At 42.1% G+C, this 22,300-nt stretch overlaps 1 protein-coding gene across 8 annotated transcripts in view; it reads right to left on the reverse strand.

The window, feature by feature from the left end:
• LOC106586263 (FERM, ARHGEF and pleckstrin domain-containing protein 1) overlaps positions 1-13,406 on the reverse strand; it is a 74,113-nt gene extending 60,707 nt beyond the window's left edge. For all 8 annotated transcript variants that reach the window (XM_014173359.2, XM_014173363.2, XM_045707766.1 and 5 more), the window contains exons 1-2: positions 13,176-13,406; positions 8,740-8,936 (exon numbers count right to left, since the gene is read on the reverse strand). In XM_014173359.2, the coding sequence (XP_014028834.1) occupies positions 8,740-8,910 (171 nt within the window). In that variant the 5' untranslated portion in view covers positions 8,911-8,936; positions 13,176-13,406. The remainder of the gene's footprint in view (positions 1-8,739; positions 8,937-13,175) is intronic.
• Between the last annotated feature and the right edge of the window lie 8,894 nt (positions 13,407-22,300).

The raw sequence follows: 22,300 nt of genomic DNA on the forward strand, positions 1-22,300 counted from the left end.
CCCTTATATTAAACACCAATGGTATTCACTAAGTTGACGATTTATATTCAGGATCATGTTCTACAGCTTTGTCATTCTATTTTTGTATTTAAAAAAAATCATAATTATTTTATATATTTACATGTGATAAGGCCAGAGATAATTACAGACACCTGTGATAATCTGAAGTATCCAAAAGGGAAAGGGGGATACCTAGTCAGTTGTACGACTGAATGTATTCAACCGAAATGTGTCTTCCGCATTTAACACAGCCCCTCTGAATCAGGGCCACTAGATGTCTTGTGGGGGATTACATAAAATCCTTGAAAGATACCAAACTTCTGGTAGTTTACCAGTAGACTTTGAAGTTTCAAGTAATATACCCTCCCTTTGCAACCCTAACGATGCTAGAGGATAAATGAAATCAACTGAGATATAGGGGTACAAACAGAGTTTACCACACAGCATATAGAAACAAGAATCCATCTTAATCCTAGCCCAGTGATCTAAGTCAATGTTATGGAGCAGAAGCTAAAGCTAGACAGGATTGTCTGTGGCTGTTCACAGGATTAGCGCCAGGCAACAGCAGTGAGTTTCTTCCCCTTCACTGTGATTAGTAGTACATTCATGAAACAACGTGCCGCTGATGTATAATGCATTATGGCTTGAGCGCAAATGAGCTTTTGCTATATTAACATCCACACAATTTGCATTTACTGTGATCTTGGTGTAAATTCAGTCTTGTCTGAACGAGACCTAGGTGGGCCTTTAAGAAACCGTATGGCGCAAAAAAACGTAATAATAATAATTAAAAAAAAAGAAGAGTTGGACCGCAGAGTGAAGGAAAAGCAGCCAACTCAGCATGTGGGTACTCCTTCAAGACTGTTGGAAAAAGCATTCCAGGCAAAGCTGGATGAGAGAACGCCAAGAGTGTGCAAAGCGGTCATCAAGGCAAAGGGTGGTTACTTTGAAGAATTTGTTTAACACATGTATGCATGTTACATACATACAGTTGAAGTGAGAAGTTTACATACACCTTAGCCAAATACATTTAAACTCAGTTTCACAATTCCTGACGTTTAATCCTAGTAAAGATTCCCTGTCTTAGGTCAGTTAGGATCACCACTTTATTTAAAGAACGTAAATGTCAGAATAATAGTGGAGAGAATGATTTATTTCAGCTTTTATTTTTTTCATCACATTCCCAGTGGGTCAGAAATGTACATATACTCAATTAGTATTTGGTAGCATTGCCTTTAAATTGTTTAACTTAGGTCAAACGTTTCAGGTAGCCCTCCACCTGCTTCCCACATAAGTTGGGTGAATTTTGGCCCATTCCTCCTGACAGAGCTGGTGTAACTGAGTCAGGTTTGTAGGCCTCCTTGCTCGCACCCGCTTTTTCAGTTCTGCCCACAAATTTTCTATGGGATTGAGGTCAGGCCTTTGTGATGGCCACTCCAATACCTTGACTTTGTTGTCCTTTAGCCATTTTGACACAACTTCGGAAGTATGCGTGTGGTCATTGTCCATTTGGAAGACCCAATTGCTATCAAGCTTTAACTTTCTGACTGATGTCTTGAGATGTTGCTTCAATATATCCACATAATTTTCCTACCTCATGATGCCATCTATTTTGTGAAGTGCACCAGTCCCTCCTGCAGCAAAGCACCCCCACAACATGATGCTGCCACCCCCTTGCTTCACGGTTGGGATGTTGTTCTTCGGCTTGCAAGCATTTTTCCTCCAAACATAACGATGGTCATTATGGCCAAACAGTTCTATTTTTGTTTCATCAGACCAGAGGACATTTCTCCAAAAAGTACGATCTTTGACCCCATGTGCAGTTGCAAATCATAGTCTGGCTTTTTTATGGCGGTTTTGTAGTAGTGGCTTCTTCCTTGTGAGCGGCCTTTCAGGTTATGTCGATATAGGACTTGTTTTACTGTGGATATAGATACTTTTGTACCCGTTTCCTCCAGCATCTTTATAAGGTCCTTTGCAGTTGTTTTGGGATTGATTTGCTTTTCGCACCAAAGTACCTTCATCTCTAGGAGACAGAACGCGTCTCCTTCCTGAGCGGTATGATGGCTGCGTGGTCCCATGGTGTTTATACTTGTGTACTATTGTTTGTACAGATGAGCTTGGTACCTTCAGGCGTTTGGAAATTGCTCCTAAGGATGAACCAGACTTGTGGAGGTCTACAATTTTCTTTCTGAGGACTTGGCTGATTTCTTTTGATTTTCCCATGATGTCAAGCAAAGCACTGAGTTTGAAGGTAGGCCTTGGAATACATCCACAGGTACACCTGCAATTGACTCAAATGATGTCAATTAGCCTATCAGAAGCTTCTAAAGCCATGACATCCTTTCCTGGAATTTTCCAAGCTGTTTAAAGGCACAGTCAACTTAGTGTATGTAAACTTCTGACCCACTGGAATTGTGATACAGTGAATTACAAGTTAAATAATCTGTCTGTAAACGATTGTTGTAAAAATGTATTTTGTCATGCACAAAGTAGATGTCCTAACCAACTTGCCAAAACTATAGTTTGTTAACAAGAAATTTGTGGAGTGGTTGAAAAACGAATTTGTTCAAACATATTCCTCACCATATGTCTGCTGCAGAGGGACAGAGAGCCATGAGAAAATTAGTTTTGATCAGTCAGAGATAAAAGTGCTGAAAACAAACGGTCTCCCTATTTAAAAAGAAGATGGAGGACAAGCTACGAAGGAGTTTTGGTGCAGGTACAGCCAACTACTGCAAAAATAATATTGCAGTATTGTCAAAACTATACAATATAACACAAAAAATAATATTGTGATATGTAACTATGTTTCCCCCCCCCATCACTAATACAGAGAGAGTGTGAGACAGAAGGGAAAGATATACAGCAGAGAGAAGAGAGAACCACACAGAACATTCCACATTAACTGCCAGGGTTTCTGTTTTCTCCAGTAACATCCCAGTAACGTTTAGGTGTCAGGAGTTAATAGAGCTTGACTGTCTCTCTCATCCTGACAAATGAGAATGGGGCTCTCAGTCTGTCAATCCCCATTCCTCAACGACATGTTAGCCCAACAGAGATCACAGCCAACAAGACAACCACTGCCATTGGCACCTTCAGACTGAACATCCATCCGTCACTCGTCCAAAGACATGTTATATCTGGCCAGAAAACTTTGGTTACTGATATGAACACATGACTCTATATAAAGGTTCACTTCATATGTTTGGAAAGCACAGGTCCCTTGTATGACTCACAGTAGTGTTAGCTCTGGGCCGGTCAGATCAGATCTGCTCTCGGTTGGTGCATACTAAAGGCCTTCATAAGGCCACAAAAGAGTGCTCATCAAGGTGTGACGAATCAGCCACAGGGGACAACAGTTTAGTTCCCAGCCAGAGGGAGCACTAAGTAGGTCGCAGCAGGTTATGTGACCCACTCTAATGCTCCTTTTGTTTCCCTACAATACAATACCTTGTCTGACGGGCTGGAAGTTTATACCAGAGGAACAGGAAAGGGATCGATTTTCACAGAGGTGGTTGGGTTTTTACATGCAGATCAGTGAAATAGAAAACATTTCTCACCGATCAGTCACTATGAATATAAATCCTACCGCAGATTCCTATTTCATTGCCTGAACTCGATGCTCCTGTAATGAAATACACAAATCGCCATAATCTAATTGTCTAGGAAGGGTGGGCTGACATTGGGCCAGTGGGACTGACATCCTAAACATCTTGAGCCTCTCCAGTAGAGAGAACGCAGCCTGTCTCACTGCAATAGGAATGATTCAGCGATCATGTTCCCTTATTACTGCAGTGATCAAATTCATCACCATCAGTGCTGCTGAAGCCAAGAACATTTGCATTTAAATCTGTGCAGCCCCCCCTCCCCCTTTCTTGAAGCTTCAGAGTGAGAAGGACCAATAGGCATAGTCAATTACAGGAGGGTGGGGGAGGGGACTGCAGGAAGTTATTGATGCAATTAAGGGCGTCACGCTGCAGGCTTCAGGCATCGTGATTCTGACGAAAATACGCTCTTTGTCTTTATCAAACTAATGTTTTTGCATATTTTCAGTGTGGAACGTCTCTGTTTAGGGGGCATAGGCTAACCAATTAGAAATGGCTCTAGCAGTTTGCAAAGTAGCCTAAGCGGAAAATAGACGGGACACAATTATTCCAAAACTGCCGCTCGTTGCTGGAACACATATTTTCCTACTTCAATCAACCAGTCCATTTTGAATTTATGATAAAACTGTTGTCATTTGGCAAGGAATGTAGCTTGTGTATCCCATCAGTTAGATCGGTTTTTAATAGGCATTGCTGTAGGCCTAACGGGAGGTTGTGTGCACACTTTGCACGCGTGTGTGGAGGGAGCGGTCAGAATGCAATTTAGTGAATGAGACAAGGAGGGGAAAGGGAATTTAGGGAGAAGAACTTTGTGATGATTGGATTGGTTTATTTTTTTTTGTGCCCCACAAATACACATGTACTACTCCCCTAAGGTCAAAGTAAATTAACGTGGTCGTCAAGACATAATTGTATATTTTTTTCCAGGACAAAAAAAATTCACTTGCACATTCCGGCAGCCAAAGCACATTCCTACAAATCGTTTTTTAGTATTTGAAAAAAATAAAAAATAAAAATTATATATGGTTAAAGATCGAGCTTTGACGTCTGTTAGAGTACTCGATTACATTCAATTCAGCAGTTTTTTCTAAGTCTAGCTATCTAGAACCTTAAAGGGTTCTTTGGCTATCATCCCCAAAGGAGGACCCTTTGAAGAACCATTTTTGGTTTTAGGTAGAACCATTTCTACAGAGGGTTCAACCGGGAACCAAAAAGGGTTCTACCGGGAACCAAAAAGGGTTCTCCTTTTGGTACAGCCTTAGAACCCTTTTGGGAACATTTTTGTAAGAGTGCCAGCTGCCTCCCTGCAGCAGTCATAACACCCAGCTAGGACTACCCATCGCTGCATGAGGGCCACTACCCAATTGTGGGAACAGGATAAATGTATGTATGTGAATACTATCCAGACTCCTTTGTAGAAGTAACTCACACAGAGAAAAGTGTTACCCCTACAGTGTAGCATAATCACTACGACTACCCCCTTCCATTTTTAATTAGAGCGTTTTTGCTTCGGATGAAGAAACATGTCGTCTCTCCCTCCTTTTTCCTCGTAACTGCCCTACTTCTCCTTCTTAAATTTACCTGAGTCTAGGTGGCAGCTCGTTAATGTATGGGACCCAGAGTTCACACTCATATTTGGTTAAAACGATGCAAAATACTATAATTCAGAGACAAAAAACTTCTGAATGAGCTTCAGGCATGAATGACAGCATGACCTGAAGCTCTTGGTCATGAGCTGGGAAGTAAAATACCTCCTAAAACTAAAACCAACCACTCTGAGAGAATGAAATGACTCACCCTCTACCCAAATGACACTGCATTTAGCTAGCCTAGCATACATATCCTAATTTAAAGTCACACATTGCCTGTTAGCTAAATGCAGTGTCATTTGGGTAGGGTGAGTGATTTCATTCTCTCAAAAGAATAATTGGCTTTTGGTGTGACTTTAAATTAGGATATGAATGCTAGGCTAGCTCACTCATGACATGTCAATGTGAGTTTTCCTGTCAGTTTCTCAGTGTACAGTAGAAGAGCACACAAGAGCACTACACATTAGCGCCAAATTACATATATAAACCCTGGATTGCAGATGCAATGTATTGATGAGAGGCTTTGAAGCCACCGATCAGCCATATTGGCACTCCCCAGATTAAGCAAACCTCCATGGGAATGAATGGAATTCTACAGTATTTCAATTAAATGTTTCAAGGACAAAATTACATGTACTTAAGTATGTTGTTGTTGTAGTGGTGACAGAACTTTATTTGTATGTTTAGCTCACATAATACAATTTAAAAGTACGCATTAAAGTGAAATAATATAATAAACATGGCAAAAACAAAATGTAGACATTAATGAATTTATTTCTATAGCTTCCGAAAAAAATTTACACTGGTGGGGGAGTGCCAAGATGGAGGCAAGGTGGCTTCAAAACAGCAGCCTCTGTCAGTAATTTAGAGTATACAGTGCATTCGGAAAGTATTCAGACCCCTTGACTTTTTCCACATTTTGTTACGTTACAGCCTTCTAAAATGTATTAAATAGTTTTCCCCCCTCAATCTACACACAATATCCCATAATGACAAAGCAATTTTTTTTAATTAATAACAAATTTCACACATAAGTATTCAGACCCTTTACTCAGTACTTTGTTGAAATACCTTTGACAGCAATTACAGCCTTGAGTCTTCTTGGGTATGACGCTACAAAGCTTGGCACACCTGTATTTGGGGAGTTTTTCCCCATTGCTCTCCGCAGATCCTTTCAAGCTCTGTCAGGACCTCGTGGCTTGGTTTTTGCTCTGACGTGCACTGTCAACTGTGGGACCTTATATAGACAGGTGTGTCTCTTTCCAAATCATGTCCAATCAATTGAATTTACCACAGGTGGACTCCAATCAAGTTGTAGAAACATCTCAAGGATGATAAATGGAAACAGGATGCACCTGAGCTACATTTCGAGTCTCATAACAAAAGGTCTGAATACTTATCTAAATAAGGTATTTCTGTTTTCACTTTGTCATTATGGGGTATTGTGTGTAGATTGATGAGAAAAAACTAATATTTAATACATTTCAGAATAAGGCTGTAACGTAACAAAATGTGGAAAAAGTCAGGGGGTCAGAATACTTTCCAAAGGCACTGTATAGAAATCATTCATTAGCACCAGCGAAATGTCTCCCTGAAAAGCCAATCCTCATGGTCTGTACAGGAAGTCTCACAGCATGCTGTGGGAACAAGACTGTTCCCCGCACGGCAGTTGGGAACCTGCCAATGTTTCTCAGCAGCTAGCGTCAAACACGTCCATATTGTCGGTCACAGGGTTCCATTTCAAGCATCTCTACTATGAAGCTCTATTCATACCCTTCGAATGAATGCTCTGCGTGTCCATTTCCCTTCATCGTCACTTCTTCTCCTCTCTCACTACCCATCGCGCTCCCTCACTCCCAGCATGAAGAACTGTGGTCAAAGGATATTGCTAGTTGGACTATTCTCAGGAAAATAACATAGTTTTGATCCAAACTCCACCCTGTACTTCAAGCGCTATATCAGGGTCATAGAGTATACCTTACAGTAATACCACAATTTCAGAGGAACTCTAGGAGAGAAAAAACAGAACAACCAATCTATTTTTGTCCAATTCAACAGGAAGTGTTGGGATTTACATGTCTGTTAGCTAAATCTCAAGGTCCTAAATTTACATTCACATCACTTTCAATAAGCCCCCATTACCATTCTCTAAAACATCTTCAAACAATATTGCAGTCTTCAGAACATCAGTCATTCATTATCAAGCAGATTACATTTCACATGAAAGGCATCAATCTAGGACTATTCTGAAATTTGATTTTAGGCTAAAATATTGCATTGGCTGATTTGGATCACAAAGCAAAGCAATCTCAGAGATAATCTTTAATAACCACAAAAGTAAATAGGCTGGTAATGAAAAGCACAATTTATCATGGCAGATCTCTGCCCATTCAAACATCACAAATCGTCCCCTTTCCCAAACCATACTGTATAGGGTGTGCACACTGTGACAAGCATTTCTCTACACACACACATATTTAGCAGATGTTATTGCGTGTGACCAATACAATTTGATTTGAATCATTTTGGGGCTAAGGCCACATCAGGATTTAAATTCAGAGGAGGTCCGCACAGATTTCTTTATGTTGTTTTCTTGTCAAAAGCAATTTGCAGGCCAGAAAATTGCACTTATTTGAAAACATATAGCTCCACTAAAATTTCTACATACATTCTATTAAGTTTTAGACGTTCAAGAGTGGCCTGGAGTGTTTTTGTACTCAAACCTCCCGTGGGATAGTTAGAATGAGATCAAGCCCACCCCTGTAGATCAAGTATTGTTGCCCACCCCTGTGGCCAAGACAGAGCAGTTGGTCTCATACCTTGGCTTTCATAATATATAACAGTGTGTTAGCGTATGAACCCAGGAAGTTTAGTCCTGATGTACTAATGTGTATCTCAATAAACAAAACACAATCCATACACCCACTTGGGTAACACTTTACATTAAGGGTGTTTTCACATGTCGTCTGATGAAAACCTCACACTTTTTTTTATACATGCTTTGAAAGCAGTAACTCTCCTCAATGTACTCTTAACATTCCATGGCTCTAGGACCAATAAAATGTACTCAAAAGACAGTAGCTTCTGAAGTTTAGAAAGTGTATGTTTGTTAATGGTAAAATGTCCATTTTGGAGATAAGAGGTTTTCACCCGACAACGACGATAGTCCTCTAAAAGTTGCTCTTATATCTTTTTAGTAAAATTACACAACAACATCCAAAGAACTAGAACAGTAATAAGCTTTACTCATCACACCAACAGCTGAAGTCAGAGACGTTGAGAACGCCGGTTAGAACCCAGACATTTTACAGCACTGATCAGTCTTGGCTCATTCATGCATTCAGCACCTTGAAGTTTAATACAGTAACCATGCCAACCTGTAACCCTTAACAACAGACTGCTGTCAGGATAAAAAAAAATCCCTCCTTTGATGTACTGCTTTAATGGTAAAGCTATAAAAAGACGACAAAAGGATGCCACCATTTACACCCTTAACACAGTGCACTATAAGCCAATTAGACAGACAGCCAATCAGAACTCACCGAGACGTCGAAGACCTCTTCTGTGTCGTCCAACATGCGTATCTTAATGGAGACGTGGCGTCCAGGGGGCATGATTGGAGGCCGGTGGCCAGGGTCCAGGGTGCTGATGCCCAGGGTCTCCTGGGCTCCAAGACGCTGGGCTGCTGATGCTCTGTGCTCGGGCTCCACCATGGTGCTCTGTTGTGCTACCGTACAGCCTGCAGGGGAGGCAGAAGAACCGTCACACACACACACACACACACACACACACATACACGCGTGTAACAAAGTAGGTTCCGTCCCTGTCCCTCACTGGGCTCGAACCCGGGACATTTTGTACAACACACACTCACACGTACGTACTCACGCACGCACCAGGGTTGCGAAGGTCATGGAATTCTGGATGACGGTATTTGGCCAGCCAAATGCTGCAGTCTCCGTAATAGCAAAAATGTCATAAATAGCTCAAATGTAATAAATGTTAGACGCACATTTTCTGCTCTCCTTCGCTCCTGACTGCATGTGCTGCCATAGAAATAGAAGGAATAGAAAGGGTGTCCCCATTCAAGTCAATGATGGCATAAACGGGTGGATGGGCAGCCATTACTAGTGTACCCCATAAGAGCAAAGCAGGAAGTAAAAGCAGGAAGTAAAAGAAGGACATGTAGTTTACCCATCAATATGGGTTGTAACTAGATGGAGTACAGCTACGACCGGAAGTGACTTTCGTAGGAGGTTAGGCGCATTTTAGCTAACCCTAACCCATAGGGTTAGCTAATTCCCCTAACCTGCTACGAAAAATTCACTTCCGGTCGTGGTTGTATTCCACCTAGTCAGAACCATCAATATGTGCTGTGATTTGTTCATTCAACTAAACTGACATTACAAAAAACACATTCCATTACATGAGCCACATCGGTCTACATAATAGAAATGAAAATTCTACTTTACCATGGAAAGTGTACCCATGAGTTTACAGGGTCAAATTGTTACGGTTAAAAGGTTCCATGGCCTTTCTATTAATTATATTTCTATGTGTGCTACTGCTGCATTTTGGGGGGTGTTGCCTATGCAACCAAAAACAATTTTGATTGTTGCTCCTTGCTGAAACAAGAAACTAACTTTCACCATGTTGTTAAGAGTCCATTTTACCGCAGAAACGGACTTAAGTGCACAAATGCCCGGTCGTCCCATCTTCTGTCCGTAATTATTTGTATTATTTCACGACGGTCTTCATCCATAACCGTCGGTTACATGGTTATAGCATGCACACACAAACACACACCTTGCTTATCTTTGCCTGTCGGTGGGGCAATAATGCAGTTCATATCATGTCTGTCAACTGTTCAACTATTCATTGTACAACTTGAGCATTAGGGAGTGGGACCCCCCCCCCCCATCCCAGAGAAAACAGAGGAGGTGGGTGGGTGGGTTACATAAAAGGAGATGAAGTCCCAGGGAGAGAGTTCACAGCTTGTGTCAGACTAGCAACGTAATTGCAAATGAGGTATTTGCACTCTAAGCTAATGGGGGATAATTGTAGCCTTTGGGAGAAGCAATTAGTTCCCTCTCTCTGTCAATGTGTTGCTTGATTTCAAAGTCACTCGACAAAGCAATAACAGGGATAGTCCCTAAAAATCAAAAAGTAGAAACAATTGACTCTTTGTAAGATCTTTCAAAATGATTTTTAAACTATTTGTTTGGACAAATGACCTGTGGCGTTCCAGTATATAGGCAGAGTGAGTGAACTACAAAACAGCAGAGATAGTAAGGAGCAGCCAAGCGAGAGAATGTCCCAAGTTCACAGACATCCAGCTGCTAATAAGGACATAACATCTGGGCTGTGTGGATCTCCTCATTACGTATGACAGCCCGGTTTCCATGGAGATCGCCATGCATGGCATATTAAATCACATGCAACATCCAGATAGTGTAATTAGGCCTAGGTGGACATGTGAATGAACAGTGGCTAACTCACTTCCTTTCAATGGATGACTAGCTCTAGGTGGTGGAATGTGTTTTGACCAGTTGCAGGATCATTTGTTCTGGGTTGAGGCAACAGGAGCGGGTCAATCCACCCCCATCTCTCAAGCCAACCCCAGAGGCCCTGCTTAACTCTCTGTTTATCACACATTCCAGCATGCTGATGTCATGTTGAGAGCTCACCAAAATGGGTTATTGGAGCGTGGTGGTAGCTCTCATTCAGACAGTACAGTGGTGGCTCGCCGACTCTTGAAGAAGTGCACACGCAATGTTCAAAGTTCGGATTAAGCTGAGGATTGCATATCAAAAGACATTTGAATTTGGCCGACCCATCAAGAGCGGGGAAAATTGAGGCTAAAACTGTTGATCTGTTCAACGACCGTATCGGTTTATTTCTAGCAGCCTCTCAGTCCCCCATAGAGCTGATCAAATAAACCGTTTGTTTACAGTGTGGAGGCAGTGCACCATTACACACAATGAATATTTAACATCATCATCATCATCACGGTTGGAGGTTGCTGAACACAGTGCCACACCACACAACTGACCTTGTTTAGCGCAAATGCTTTAAATCAGCTGCACCTGTCCATAATATACACTGCCATGGCCTGGGTGGAGTGCTGTTAGAATGTTCCAGCAAAGGGGTCACAAGTGTGGGAGGGAAGACACCCTTCACTTGGGGAGATGAAAGCCACTGCCACTGCGGTCACAAGGAGCATAGTGATACTCATGCAGTCCAAGCACGGCTGTGAGTTGTCCCCTTCAAGAGAAACCATGAAGGAGAGCGTCAACTCCCGTATTGTTTTACAAGCTACCACGCTATGTCAAATGTGCATTGGGATTTTAATATTGGACTGAAAACCCTTGGCTCAGAAGTAACCCATAAACACTGTCGCTAAACACGCCAAACAACAGAGTGAGACCCAGGGCTACGAGAGAGCAGACAATGATTATTTCAACTGATGCTTACCCTTCCCTGCCCCTGAGCTCATGAATCAACGGCCAGTCTGCCATGTGTCGCCCTACAGTATGTGGCCCTCTGAATAAGAATGGAGTCTTTGGCTAGCGAGACTCAGTCACAGCTCTGTTACTACTATGTTGTTACTGTGGAAGACAACCAGGCTTGGACATATGACTGGTATGCCAACCCAGCCCAGGATACTATTGCGTACAATGCCAGGGGAACATATTCATACCAACCAGTGTTCACAGGGCGTTTTACCCAAGCTTGGAACTTGTTTGCTTGAAATTCCCAACGACCATGTAAGATAGCGCTGTGGCTGCTGGCAGGCAGTTTGGGCTTTAACAGAGGCTCCTCTGTCTGTATGCAGCAGCACACAGAGTCCTTCAGAGCAGTCCAACACATGCAGGCACCATTTCTGCAACTGCACAGCTGGATTTGATTACAGCCAGCAGAATGGGCTTGAGGATGGGGTTGTTCAGCCAACTGTCTACCTGAGACGTGCAGAAAACCCACTCCTATTTCCACTGGACAGCAACTTGCTTCAGCTCCACAGACATGTATACCTGGGTGTGGCTCGCATATTTGAACCTATGCATTCAACTGTATGCAGAACTTCACGACAATCCACAATACAGATGATTCATGAGTGTACCTTTGGGGGAGGGGCAAATTGTTTGACAGTTCAGTGAGTCATACCATGTAATCTTTCTGGAAAAATTACAACAAAAAAAGAAATCTAGTTTTGACGCAGGCATATTTGGATGATCAAAATTAACCAATTTGGAAACATACAGGAAATGTTTGCACACCCAAAACAAAAACGGCAAGCTTTTTATATTTCATTGTTGCCCATTAAGAATGCAAGACAGTAACTGGATTAGTTATTGAAAAGTCCTCATGACATTTTGCGCACATAGCTACGATAATGCAGTCTTGAGGAGTACAGTAATCCTTAAGACATTGTTGTTAGGCTACCACGCGTGGTGTGACACAAATACATAACCTCGACTCAACTGACCAGCCACTAACTACCCTCAAGGGTAACTAACTAACAATGGAAAACGTACTCTCACTGATGACGTTTCTATTTCAATCGCAAAAGAGGCACGGCTATGTAAATGCCGTATATCCAACACCTTTATGCCAACAATATTGTATACAGGCTATGGTCTTACGGTCATGAGATGATATCCCATTCAATTTTGGTGTTGTAACGTTACGTCTGATGTAGTGGATGACTATTGCCGTTTTTTTTTTAACCACCGCTCTCGGTTGAGAACGACTGGGCAAAAACACGGTTAGCTCTTCCATTAATGTACTACTTGATGGTAATAACGATTGTTCTATCTGCGACAATTAGCCTATATGGTGAAGCATAATGTTAACATTCTTTAAAAACGGGCTACACGGTTACAAAAATCCAAGGCAACTGGGGATAGGCTACTTCTACGATTTCTCTAATCTGCTGAAACAAGTTGCACATAGGGAAATGAATGGTATAAAATCTTACCCTGTTTTAAAAGTGTGGATAATCCACGTGTATGATTCCCAATTTACAAAATATTTTACATCCACTTCCAGACGCAGTTTAGGCTGCTTTCGTGGAGCCAAATGGAGTTCAGATGCTGGTTGTACCGCCGAGAAGCTTCTTCATGGTCGCCATGTCGGACGACTGTGTGCGGGGAGAGACAGGATTACATTGAAACGAGCGGCAGATCCTCTCTTGGCTTGTTACTCCAACAATAAATGAGACACAGTGCCTCCAGCTATTGTGCAAGGAATTGCACCTACTTGCAAGGCAATCCTTGCCAAATAAATCCTACAACCACATAGCTCCATCTAGCTGTAGAATATTAGGCTACAGCTGTAATACATTAGGCTACAGCCCTAACAAGTCATAACCCATAGCTCTAACCTTAACCCTAGCTCTTTTTCTTCTTCAATGATATCAGGGTGGGCAGGGAAAAAAAAACGTTTAAAGTGCATGCCGCCACCTACTGTGCTGGAATGTACAATCAATCATGATCTGTCCAATTCTGTACTACCATGAAAATACAATTCAAAACCAAATAAATCCATACTAACTTCTACCACACCCTCCACCTTTAGGATTGTTCAGCATGTCAACCAACATTTCAACATTAACATATGTTACCCCCTATATGTATTGTGCAGTCTCCACAATAACCTTCAACCTGGCATCTCTGCTTTCCACAGCCCAAGTTGTATTGAGAACCTTACCAATAAAAGCTATGAAGTCAACTTTATGGGGTGGCAGGTAGCCTAGCGGTTAGATCAAATCCCCGAGCTGACAAGGTAGAAATCTGTCGTTCTGCCCCTGAACAAGGCAGTTAACCCACTGTTCCTAGGCCGTCATTGAAAATAAGAATTCGTTCTTAACTGACTTGCCTAGTTAAATAAAGGTAAAATAAAAATCATTATCAAAGTGTCCATATTCATGAGTGAAAGATCTCTGAACAGCCCTCGAAACCCTGCCAGGACCATCAGAAGCACCAGCCCTGACAGTAGGTCCTTACTACAGGTACATCCATGTAAGCTCCATCAGTCTGACAGTAGGTCCACTTACTACAGTTACATCCATGTCAGATCCATCAGTCTGACAGTAGGTCCACTTACTACAGGTACATCCATGTAAGATCCATCAGTCTGACAGTAGGTCCACTTACTACAGGTACATCCATGTAAACTCCATCAGTCTGACAGTAGGTCCACTTACTACAGTTACATCCATGTCAGATCCATCAGTCTGACAGTAGGTCCACTTACTACAGGTACATCCATGTAAGCTCCATCAGTCTGACAGTAGGTCCACTTACTACAGTTACATCCATGTCAGATCCATCAGTCTGACAGTAGGTCCACTTACTACAGGTACATCCATGTCAGACTCCTTCAGTCTGACAGTAGGTCCACTTACTACAGGTACATCCATGTAAGCTCCATCAGTCTGACAGTAGGTCCACTTACTACAGTTACATCCATGTAAGATCCATCAGTCTGACAGTAGGTCCACTTACTACAGGTACATCCATGTAAACTCCATCAGTCTGACAGTAGGTCCACTTACTACAGTTACATCCATGTCAGATCCTTCAGTCTGACAGTAGGTCCACTTACTACAGGTACATCCATGTAAGATCCATCAGTCTGACAGTAGGTCCACTTACTACAGGTACATCCATGTAAACTCCATCAGTCTGACAGTAGGTCAACTTACTACAGTTACATCCATGTCAGATCCATCAGTCTGACAGTAGGTCCACTTACTACAGGTACATCCATGTAAGATCCATCAGTCTGACAGTAGGTCCACTTACTACAGGTACATCCATGTCAGATCCATCAGTCTGACAGTAGGTCCTTACTGCAGATACATCCATGTCAGATCCTTCAGTCTGACAGTAGGTCCACTTACTACAGGTACATCCATGTCAGATCCATCAGTCTGACAGTAGGTCCACTTACTACAGGTACATCCATGTAAGATCCATCAGTCTGACAGTAGGTCCACTTACTACAGGTACATCCATGTAAGATCCATCAGTCTGACAGTAGGTCCACTTACTACAGGTACATCCATGTCAGCTCCATCAGTCTGACAGTAGGTCCACTTACTACAGTTACATCCATGTCAGATCCATCAGTCTGACAGTAGGTCCACTTACTACAGGTACATCCATGTCAGATCCATCAGTCTGACAGTAGGTCCACTTACTACAGGTACATCCATGTCAGATCCATCAGTCTGACAGTAGGTCCACTTACTACAGGTACATCCATGTCAGATCCTTCAGTCTGAGAGTAGGTCCACTTACTACAGGTACATCCATGTCAGATCCATGTCTGACAGTAGGTCCACTTACTACAGGTACATCCATGTCAGATCCATCAGTCTGACAGTAGGTCCACTTACTACAGGTACATCCATGTCAGATCCATCAGTCTGACAGTAGGTCCACTTACTACAGGTACATCCATGTCAGATCCATCAGTCTGACAGTAGGTCCACTTACTACAGGTACATCCATGTCAGATCCTTCAGTCTGACAGTAGGTCCACTTACTGCAGGTACATCCATGTAAGATCCATCAGTCTGACAGTAGGTCCACTTACTACAGGTACATCCATGTCAGATCCTTCAGTCTGACAGTAGGTCCACTTACTACAGGTACATCCATGTAAGATCCATCAGTCTGACAGTAGGTCCACTTACTGCAGGTACATCCATGTAAGATCCATCAGTCTGACAGTAGGTCCACTTACTACAGGTACATCCATGTAAGATCCATCAGTCTGACAGTAGGTCCACTTACTACAGGTACATCCATGTAAACTCCATCAGTCTGACAGTAGGTCCACTTACTACAGGTACATCCATGTCAGATCCATCAGTCTGACAGTAGGTCCACTTACTACAGGTACATCCATGTAAGATCCATCAGTCTGACAGTAGGTCCACTTACTACAGGTACATCCATGTCAGATCCATCAGTCTGACAGTAGGTCCACTTACTACAGGTACATCCATGTCAGATCCATCAGTCTGACAGTAGGTCCACTTACTACAGGTACATCCATGTAAACTCCATCAGTCTGACAGTAGGTCCTTACTGCAGGTACATCCATGTAAGATCCATCAGTCTGACAGTAGGTCCACTTACTACAGGTACATCCATGTAAGATCCATCAGTCTGACAGTAGGTCCTTACTACAGGTACATCCATGTCAGATCCAGTCTGACAGTAGGTCCACTTACTACAGGTACATCCATGTCAGATCCATCAGTCTGACAGTAGGTCCACTTACTACAGGTACATCCATGTCAGATCCATCAGTCTGACAGTAGGTCCACTTACTACAGGTACATCCATGTAAGATCCATCAGTCTGACAGTAGGTCCACTTACTACAGGTACATCCATGTAAGCTCCATCAGTCTGACAGTAGGTCCTTACTGCAGGTACATCCATGTAAGATCCATCAGTCTGACAGTAGGTCCACTTACTACAGGTACATCCATGTCAGATCCATCAGTCTGACAGTAGGTCCACTTACTACAGGTACATCCATGTCAGATCCATCAGTCTGACAGTAGGTCCACTTACTACAGGTACATCCATGTAAGATCCATCAGTCTGACAGTAGGTCCACTTACTGCAGGTACATCCATGTAAGATCCATCAGTCTGACAGTAGGTCCACTTACTACAGGTACATCCATGTCAGATCCATCAGTCTGACAGTAGGTCCACTTACTACAGGTACATCCATGTCAGATCCATCAGTCTGACAGTAGGTCCACTTACTACAGGTACATCCATGTAAGATCCATCAGTCTGACAGTAGGTCCACCTGCTACAGGTACATCCATGTAAGCCCCATTAGTCCGCACTGTTCTACTAGTCTGTATTGCAGCTTCTGCATATGATACATCATGACTAATTCTATATCTCTGAGCTTCTCTAGCTTCTCTCTGCACCTGGAATCTACCAATGCTGCACTGTGTTCTCCCCCACAATTACAACGCTTAACCTTCACATTGCTTCCACATTCACCGTAATCATGTTCCCCTCCACACTTCACACATCCTTACTTTCCTTTACACTGAACAGCTACAAGTCCCATTCTTTGGTATTTAAAACACCGAAAATGGGGATGGGACAAATTCTCAAACATTGAAACTAAGGAATCCTATCTGTACTTTTACAGGCAAGACTTTCTCAAACCTCAGCAACACTGACAAGCTTTCACTTCTTTGACCCTCTTTCCTACTGATCATCCTTTTGGCCTCAATCACTCTGCCTCCCTTCACATTTTCTTTAATATCATCCATGGACATAGATATTGGGACTAACCCTAGCTGTAGTTATTATTCACTTATTTATGAACTTCAGTGTATTTCAGAGTTGAGTAGAATACAGAAGTGTTTACTGTCAGGTGGATTTCCAATAGGCCTAGCTTTGGGATTTATTGAATAAAAGCGCTGAGCACAGGACTGCTTGCCTGGCTACCCAGACTCCTTGCTCCGGCCAAACTCAGCAATGATTGAGACAGGTGGGTCCACCCCAAAGTGCCACATGTCATGATGACACTCACCTCTAGATCAATGAGAGAAGATTTGAAATAGAAAAGGTGACAGCATACACATTCATGGATTACTTCATGGAGCAAAAAAATATACATATTTTAATAACCGAGCCTTTAATAAATTCAAAACGAACCACCTGCAACTGGACATAGACATTTTAGAAGATGCACGTTTGGCCAAATCGAGAACGAAGATAGTATCGCCAAGTTAAGGTTGGTCGTAAATAATCTGTGCTAGGCCAAACAGTACCTATCCCATAACGGGAGAATCACATTAGTCCATTACAAATCTGTAGCTAGGCTCATCACATCCACTTACCTGGTATGAAAATGTAAAAATGAGTGCATAATCATTAAATACATAGGCCTAGTAATCTAAATGATAATGGCTTTGCATGAAGTCACACATATTAGACCAATGTAGGCTACCTTATGAAAATGTTAATAATAAGTAGTATTCAAGCAAGTTTATTCATATGTAGGCCTTTTATATATATATATATATATATATTATGTCAATAGCCTACACTGATGTTGAACAATGGTAACGTTGTCTAGCAACACTTGCTGGCATGGTTTCTTCACTGTTTTCAGTTGTCATTTTCTTTATGTACGCCCACAAAAACTGTTTATTTGGTAAAGCTGTCCACTACATAACTACATGTACTTACATGGTGGTGATTAAACTGCAAGTACCATATGAATTACCACGGAAATACACAGGTATTAGCGTTGCACTGTTACTGTAAAGTGGGACCAAATCCTACTCTCTGTTCTCTCTGCACACACATCCATTGATAGTAAAACGTAATGTCTCATAACATCATGGATGCACTTCATCAGGCTGAGAAATAAGAATATTCAGGGATGGCGACGGACTGAACACAAAGCTATATTTTCTTACCAGGCCCAAAGTAGCACCTGTCACGTTAAACGTATCCAAAGAGGATGATATCCAACAGCGTTCCTTGGAGTAAATCTAAATGGTCTGAACTGGCTTCCTCTCCTAGTCCCTTCCCCTTCACCAATCTGACGAGCCAGAATCGGTGAGATCAATATTCGGCTTAGGGGTATTTTGCACTCACCAATCAAGTACTTTGACATTAATATGGTGGAGGAAGGAGATGAGGAAGACAACTTAGACTATTGAGATGTACCCCAGCTTTGGAGTGCATTTCATGCAGGATCCACTGGAGGGAGCATTGCTCACTGGACCAGGGGCTACGCAACTGTTCTGCAGCCCGGAAGGAAAACTCATAGAATGAAGAGAAAGACAACTGTGATATGGAGAAGAACAGTACATTTTCACTATTATACCATGCCATCATAATAGGCGAACCCCATTACCTCAACAATTAACTTATGCAGATAAGCAACTTCAATATCCCCTTTACTTCAATATCCCCTTTCCTCTGGCCTCGCCACCATCACCGTCCCACCTCTTCACACTTTTTTCATCAAGTATCAGATCTGTTGGCACAGCAATGTCTTACTATTATTGTCAGTAAATGTTTTTAACGGGCATGTCTTAGTCGATCACAGTTGGCCCTTTCACTCATTGCTCCATTATGTGAATAACATGCTGCCGTTGTGCCCAGGCCAGTGAATTAGTTCAGCCGTCGCCATAGCAAAGAAGGGAGTTGTAATTCAGATCATCAAGTTGTGTCTGTCAACAGCCGTTTTCATCATTAGAGAGAGCTGCCAAGGGTGAGGAGGCTGCTGAATGCTCCAGTGTCTCTGTATATGAATTGACTATTACAGAAATGCAACATCTTCCACTGGCCACTGCTATTGTAGGTTTTATATGATAGTAATGATGCACAATTATGCATTGCCTTGGTATAGCACTAGGTCTCAAAGGGCTTTACATTGTGGAGGATAATAGAGACATCAAAAACGGCTTACAGTAGGTGCGTTGTGCATGTTATCTCACAGAGATATGTGTAAAGGTAATCATCTTATTATAGAGACTTATTTTTAGATCTGTTAGCGGCATAGGGTTCATAGATGAAAGAACTGTCTCCTTCCTCTATGCAAGATATACAGTGCAGTTCTCCAGTTTCCCTGCTTGCCTGCATTCCTGGTTTCTTATTCAGGAGATCTCTGCTCTGCTTTCTGGAGAGTGGCCTGAGGCTTTGACTGGGAACGGTTCCTCCGTGCCGCCTACTCCTACATGTAGCTGGGGCTGGGGACAGGGATAAAATATATGGACGCCTTGCAGTCTCTGGGGTGGAAGGCTGGAGCTGAGCTTGTTTAATGCCTTTGCAGTTCGGCGTTCGCCCACCTTCTCCCTGAATCCATTGGCAGGAAGAGAAGTCTCATACTCCTTGTGTTCTGTGGGATTGAGATGTGGAAATCACACTCTGTGCCTTGGCAGTGTCAGAACAGAACCTCTCTGGAGACATTTTCTTGGAACTAAGGCAAAGATGAACATTTCAGAGAGAGACCATAAAGAGAGTGAGAGCTATAAGCGAGAGAAAGAAAGTGCAGGAGAGAAAGTGAGAGTCTGTGCTGCTGTGGACCAGGCATGTCATAATTTTATGCCTCAAGCAGTTTGAGCCATGATCTTAGCTCATATAGTCACCTCCTCCGGTCTCCTGCTATCCCTGGCATGTGGCAGGCAGGCAGTCCAGTGAGAAGCTGTGCAGTCCAGTCCACTGCAAGATTGTAATGAGTTTCCCCTCTCCATTACGCCAGTCGTTCACTAAACCTACAGGGCATATCAGAGGCCCTCAGTGTTCAGATCTTCGCAAGAGTGTTGGAACAGTCAAAGAGTGACTCAGATGGAGAAATCTGACATGGATTTGAATATGTTATAATGAAAATGTAAAGACGTAGCACAACACTGTGTGTGTCCTCTATAGTTATCTATTGTATAAACATCTCACTCATTAGGCTTCTATTATTCAGAACAAAGATTACAATAAATCAGCCTGGTGGCGATGCATTCTGATAGGTTTGTCTTGTGATTAATTGTCATTTAATGGAAACATATGGGTCCCAGGTTTTGCATTTCAATGAGGTGGTGACAATCATTCATTTGTGCACCAGACAGCCAACAGCAGAACTAGAATTCGAAGCGATGCTCACAACAACAAGGGACTAACAAAGAGCTGGACACAGATTCCTGGTAAATACATCAGGTGAGGTAGTCTCCTAATAAGGGGGTAGCTGATAAGAAATATGCCTTTCCTTGCAACACGTGTAGGCCTTCCACGGCACCTGCTGAAGTGAATGGGGTTTGCTAGTGGCTTCCTCATTAAGGGTGCGCTGATGTATCTGCAGACCCACAGGACGCTGCATTGTTTGTTCAGCTGCTACTGCGAGGAGAGGCTGCCTCACAAAGGATGGGAGTCCAAACAGGAAATCACACACTGCAGGGATCCGCTATTATAAATGTCCCAATTATTTCTAGAAATTGGATTTGCTGGTTATGTATGATGCAAAAGCAATATGCAAGTGCTTCCAGTGCATCAATAAAGCACATGTATTGTAGAAACTTTTTTCTGCCTATTAGTTTGTATTGTTGACTGTGAAATAAAACCAAAATATTCATAACCCACTGAGTGACTGCGTCAGTGAATTAATCTTTCTTCAAATTGTATGTAGAGTAATAGAGTGTAGTATATTTGTTAACTTACATTGTTATACAGTCGTTTCATATGCAGACTCCCCACAGAAAAACACACTACAGTTTACTATAGAATGTTATAATACTTATCATAGAATTCTGTAGTAAATTGTAGTAAACTGTAGTACAGTATACTGTAGAATCCTATACTCCACACTGTAGTATCCCTTGATCATGTAGAGCTTATGATAGACTTTTGTAGTATATTGTAGAATATTATACTACACACTGAACTATCCCAAGATCATGAGTAGTAGGGGAGAACCAGGATGAAATTAACACTTAGTTTTTCCTTAATTACTCACAGATCGACGGAGCAAGAGAGACCATCTTTTATGAAAATCAACTTATATATGTCCTCTACCATTAGCAACTGTAATTTCATTTTCAGGGTAAATGAGTTGAAATTAAATAGAACGAGAACAGAACTACCATACTGTTACCTTTGTACCTGACGGTGGGGCGGGAGTAACACAGCCTTTGGACGGAAGTAACAACTAGCGAGAAGTGCACAATATCTGTCTTTAACTCCATGTTTCTCGTTTGTAATGCTTGTTACTTTCAACAAACGTACTATCAGACATAATTTCACGCTTGTGTCGATTAGTGCTATAGGGTCGGAATTTATGAAAATAAACCATGCGCCAACATGGCAATATTTTGCCTTACAAAATTAAAATCAGGCTATGGATCACATAATACCTATATTAACGATACTTTTCTCATCTCACATTAATGAGAATGTAGTAGGAGATATTTTTTCACAATTTCCAATGACTATTCATGCTTAGCCCTACCAATCAGGTGCACTCCAGGTGTCCTCGTCATGCACGCTCCTCATGTCTTGATAGAATAAACATTTTTATTCTCTTCTCAAACGTCAAACTCATTTTTTTTA

Source organism: Salmo salar, chromosome ssa25 (assembly GCF_905237065.1).
Source record: "Salmo salar chromosome ssa25, Ssal_v3.1, whole genome shotgun sequence".
NCBI classification, from domain to species: Eukaryota; Metazoa; Chordata; class Actinopteri; order Salmoniformes; family Salmonidae; genus Salmo; species Salmo salar.